General features: G+C 40.2%; 1 protein-coding gene across 1 annotated transcript; it reads left to right on the forward strand.

Moving 5' to 3' along the window:
• The first annotated feature begins 1,448 nt into the window (after positions 1-1,448).
• LOC102122804 (olfactory receptor 2G6) lies at positions 1,449-2,399 on the forward strand. The gene has a single exon (XM_005539531.4). The coding sequence runs from the start codon at positions 1,449-1,451 to the stop codon at positions 2,397-2,399; it is 951 nt and encodes a 316-aa protein (XP_005539588.3).
• Positions 2,400-4,684: the final 2,285 nt, after the last annotated feature.

A 4,684-nucleotide genomic window follows, 5' to 3' on the forward strand; every position in this document is an offset into this window, starting at 1 on the left:
AGCAAACACCACATTTTCTCATTCATAAATGGTAGTTGAACAATAAGAACACATGGACACAGGGAGAACATCAAACACCAGGGTCTGTCGGTGGGTTGGGGGACTAGGGGAGGGATAGCATTAGGAGAAAAACCTAACATAGATGATGGTTTGATGGCTGCAGGAAACCACCATGGCATGCATATACCTATGTACCAAACCCGCACGTTCTGCACATGTACCCTAGAACTTAAAGTATAATTTAAAAAGAAAAATTTAATTTTGCTTTGGCTTTTGATGTAAATTCTACCTAGACAACTATTACACATATAGAGTAACATATACACACATTTCATTTTATAAATTCTCCATTTTATTTTGACTTGGCATTTGACAATATCACTTTGATAGTAGCTTGTGAATATTAGTCAAGATTTGTATAGAGGTTGGGTGTGGTGACTCGCGCCTATAACCCCAGCACTTTGGGAGGCTGAGTCAGGTGGATCTCTTCAGGTCAGTTGTTCAAGAGCACCCTAGCCAACATGGTGAAACAGCATCTCGCTAAAAATACAAAACTGAAGCCAGGGACAGTGGCTCATGCCTATAATCCCAGCACTTTGGGAGGCCGAGGCAGGTAGGTCACCTGAGGTCAGGAGTTCGAAACCAGCCTGGCCAACATGGTGAAACAGCATCTCTACTTAAAAAAAAAAATACAAAAAGTAGCTGGGCGTGGGGCCTGTGCCTGTGCCTGTGCCTGTAATCCCAGCTACTTGGGAGGCTAAGGCAGTAGAATTAGTTGAACGCAGGAGGTGAAGTTTGCAGTGAGCAGAGATTGCACCACTGCACTCCAGCCTGGGAGACAGAGCGAGATTCCATCTCAAAAAACAAAAGAAAATACAAAAATTAGCTGGGCATAGTGGCACATGCCTGTAGTCTCAGCTACTCTTGATGCTGAGGCAAGAGAATTATTTGAACCCAGGAAGCAGAGGTTGCAGTCAGCAGAGATCATGCCACTGCACTATAGTCCGGGCGACAGAGCAAGACTCCATCTCAAAAAATATATATATTTGTATAAATATAACAAAATATTTGCATAGAAAGGACATTGGGTCAGTTGCTTTACTGCATAAATACAGCATTTGAACATACAAATATATCAGTGTAAAAATCGGCAAAGTACAAGAATAAGCAAAGAGTGAGTAAATACAAATATCAAAATAAAAGTTAATACAATACTTTTGTCATTTGAGTAAAACTTCATTCAATAAACATAGAAGGAAGTGGCATTTCCAGCCCATGGATTTATGTTGAGGAAAGTTCTCTAGGTTTTCACAACATGTTTTAGGAGATACATAAGAGAATCATACTGTAAACGATTGTGGATTACCAGTCTTGACCTCATTACTTTCTCTCCCCCAGATATTAATCACTTAGTATTTGAAGCTGACGTGTCCTGAAGCTGCAGGAAAATGGAGGAAACCAATAACAGCTCTGAAAAGGGGTTTCTTCTCCTGGGATTTTCAGATCAGCCTCAGCTAGAGAGGTTTCTCTTTGTCATCATTTCGTTCTTCTACATCTTGAGCCTTCTGGGGAACACTGCCATCATACTAGTGTCTTGTCTGGACTCCAGACTCCACACTCCGATGTACTTCTTCCTCAGCAACCTCTCGTGTGTGGACATCTGCTTTACCACCAGTGTTGCCCCACAGTTGCTGGTTACCATGAATAAAGCCGACAAAACCATGAGCTACGGTGGCTGTGTGGCCCAGCTCTACGTGGCCATGGGCTTGGGCTCGTCTGAGTGTATCCTCTTGGCCGTCATGGCTTATGACCGCTATGCTGCTGTCTGCCGGCCACTGCACTACACAGTCATGATGCACCCGAGGCTCTGTGCATCTCTGGCCAGTGTAGCATGGCTCAGCGGCCTCATTACCTCTCTGGTTCAGTGCTCCCTCACTGTGCAGCTGCCCCTCTGTGGTCATCGCAAACTGGATCACATTGTCTGTGAGGTGCCAGTGCTCATCAAACTGGCCTGTGTGGATACGACTTTCAACGAGGCAGAACTCTTTGTGGCCAGTGTAGTCTTTCTAATAGTCCCGGTGTTACTCATCTTAGTCTCCTATGGCTTTATCACCCAAGCTGTGTTAAGGATACAATCAGCTGCGGGGCGCCAAAAGGCCTTTGGGACCTGTTCCTCTCACCTGGTTGTGGTCGTCATTTTCTATGGGACCATCATATTCATGTACCTTCAACCGGCCAATAGTAGATCCAAAAACCAGGGAAAGTTTGTTTCTCTTTTCTATACCATAGTCACCCCCCTTTTAAATCCCATTATCTACACTCTGAGAAACAAAGATGTGAAAGGGGCCTTGAGGACCCTGATACTGGGAAATGCTATTGGACAAAGCCACGGGGACTAGTGAAACACCTGGAATTGAACGAAGTGAAACACGCCAAGGCCGAGTGAGGGTTCATTCTCCCCAGACATTCCTCTTGTCAATCCCAAGACCCAAGGTTCAATCTAGAAAAAAAAAAGTCTGTCCTTTACTCCACCTGCCATCAAGGTTCATGTACCTATTATTTCTATCTAATGTGCCGGCCCATCTGATAAACTTCTAGTGCTTCAAAGCTCAGCTGAAATGTCTGCATTCCCTAGCTGTCCTGAAACACCATCCTTCTCATCCTTGTGCAGAATTAAGTGTTTCGTATGTTTCCATAGCACTTGATGCACACTGCCATTTCTACAGTTATACAGTTTATATAGTTTGTGTGCATCTACGTGTGTGTGTATGTATATATATGACCAGGCAAAGCAATGTATATAACAGACTGAAAAAATATATGATCATTTTCCCAGAATATGTAACTTTTAACCAGAGAATGGACCATCCCACTCTATTGGCTTATTTACAACACGAGAAACACAATTATTATTCAGAGTTGTGATGCTTTGGTTCCACAGAATTGTGGGATGCAAATAATGATTAATATTTTATTAAAAGAATCAAATAAGCAAACTTGCATTAAGGAGACTGATTCATATATTGTTTAAGTTAGTTCCCTTTTAATTGAAGTGTTTAAAAGTTGAGTAAAAGTGCCATACACTAAAACGTAAGTGTTTTAACATGTTTATAGAAAATTCATATAATAAGTTATTGTTTCTGGCCTTAAACTCTGGTAAACAAAGTTACTCACATAATTTTATACTTTAAAATTTGAAATATGAATCCCACACACAGTCTCATGTTAATGATCATAGTTATGTTTGGTTTCCAAAACAGCAAAAAAATGAAATATGTAGAAGCATTTTAATAAGAACTGTATTCTTATATTTGACGAAACTTTAATTCTGTCTCTCTGTGTATCTTTGTCTGTCTCGGCCTCTTTCTCACTTTCTTTTCCCAAAACGATTGAACTTCATCAATTTGTCAACTTCAAGTATTTTAAGAGAACTGTGCAATTACAGAAAAAAGTGGTTTAATCTGTGGTAGTAATTTTACTTCATATTCTCATTATGATACACATGAGGGGAAAAAAGCAGCATGAAAACATCACTGCAAATGAAGAGTAAAATGCAGGGAGAATCTGGGGTGGAAGTGGAATTTTCTAGTGACTTAGACTTTTATCTGGACAGGCTCTTGCTCTGTTGCCCAGGTTGGAGTGCAGTGGCTCAATCATGGCTCACTGCAGCCCCGACCTCCTGGGCTAAAGTGATTCCTCTGCCTCAGCCTTCCAAAATTCAGATTTATAACAGAAAATAAAACTAGTGCTCATGTATAATTCATCTTTGTGTGACAATTGTAGCCCGTCTACAGATGTGTTAATGATAACGTTTGGACCTGCCTCTCCTAGCAAAGCCTGGACTGAAGGTGAAATGGCTGCACACACAGAACAAAAAGGCATCAGGAGAATTCACTAATGACTCGGGCTGCCTCTTTACAAATACCCTGTCCAACTGGCACCTCTTCAATGTACTTTTACCAAACAAAATGATGAATAGCCAACTTAACAAAAACAAGAGGGAAATAGGTCTGGGTAAATTTGTCTTCCAGGATATTCTCCTGTGATTTTCCTCCTTCAGTAATGGAAGGAAGATTGGGAACTGAGCAGAACTTGCTGAGGAGTGCATGCTTTTATTTACAATATGCAAGTAGAGAAGACGTTCTACAGGAAGCCTCACACGTACAAATGCTTTATTCCTGATAACCTGAGAAATACGGCTTCAGGAAGAATGTACCTGTGTCACAGTCTCAATCAATTTACATGGAATATGGCCCTGGGGCAAAAGATGTGGCATTTAAAGGAAAGCAATAGCTCCAAATGAAAAGACAACAAGGTGTAAAGCAATGATATGAACACAATATGTAGAAAAAAACTACATATGTATTGTGAAGCAACCATTTTCAAAGACAACCATTTAAGGTAACATGGATTACAAATCCCACTGAAAATAAAATCAAATTATTACTGTACACAATAAATTCAAACATAATTCAGAATAAAAATATAGAATAATATAGCTAAAGATGCTAATTCCAGCAATATGTAGATAATAGTTATTTGCACCAAAAAGAAAACCAGAACACAGATATGATTAACATATGCAAAGCAACCTAAAAAATCTACTTAACTGCAGATAAAAATGGGAACACATTTGAAAATAAAATCCTGTTACTACTTTCTTGAATTTACAGCTTTCCTATGA

This window comes from Macaca fascicularis, chromosome 1 (assembly GCF_037993035.2).
Source record: "Macaca fascicularis isolate 582-1 chromosome 1, T2T-MFA8v1.1".
Lineage (NCBI taxonomy): Eukaryota > Metazoa > Chordata > Mammalia > Primates > Cercopithecidae > Macaca > Macaca fascicularis.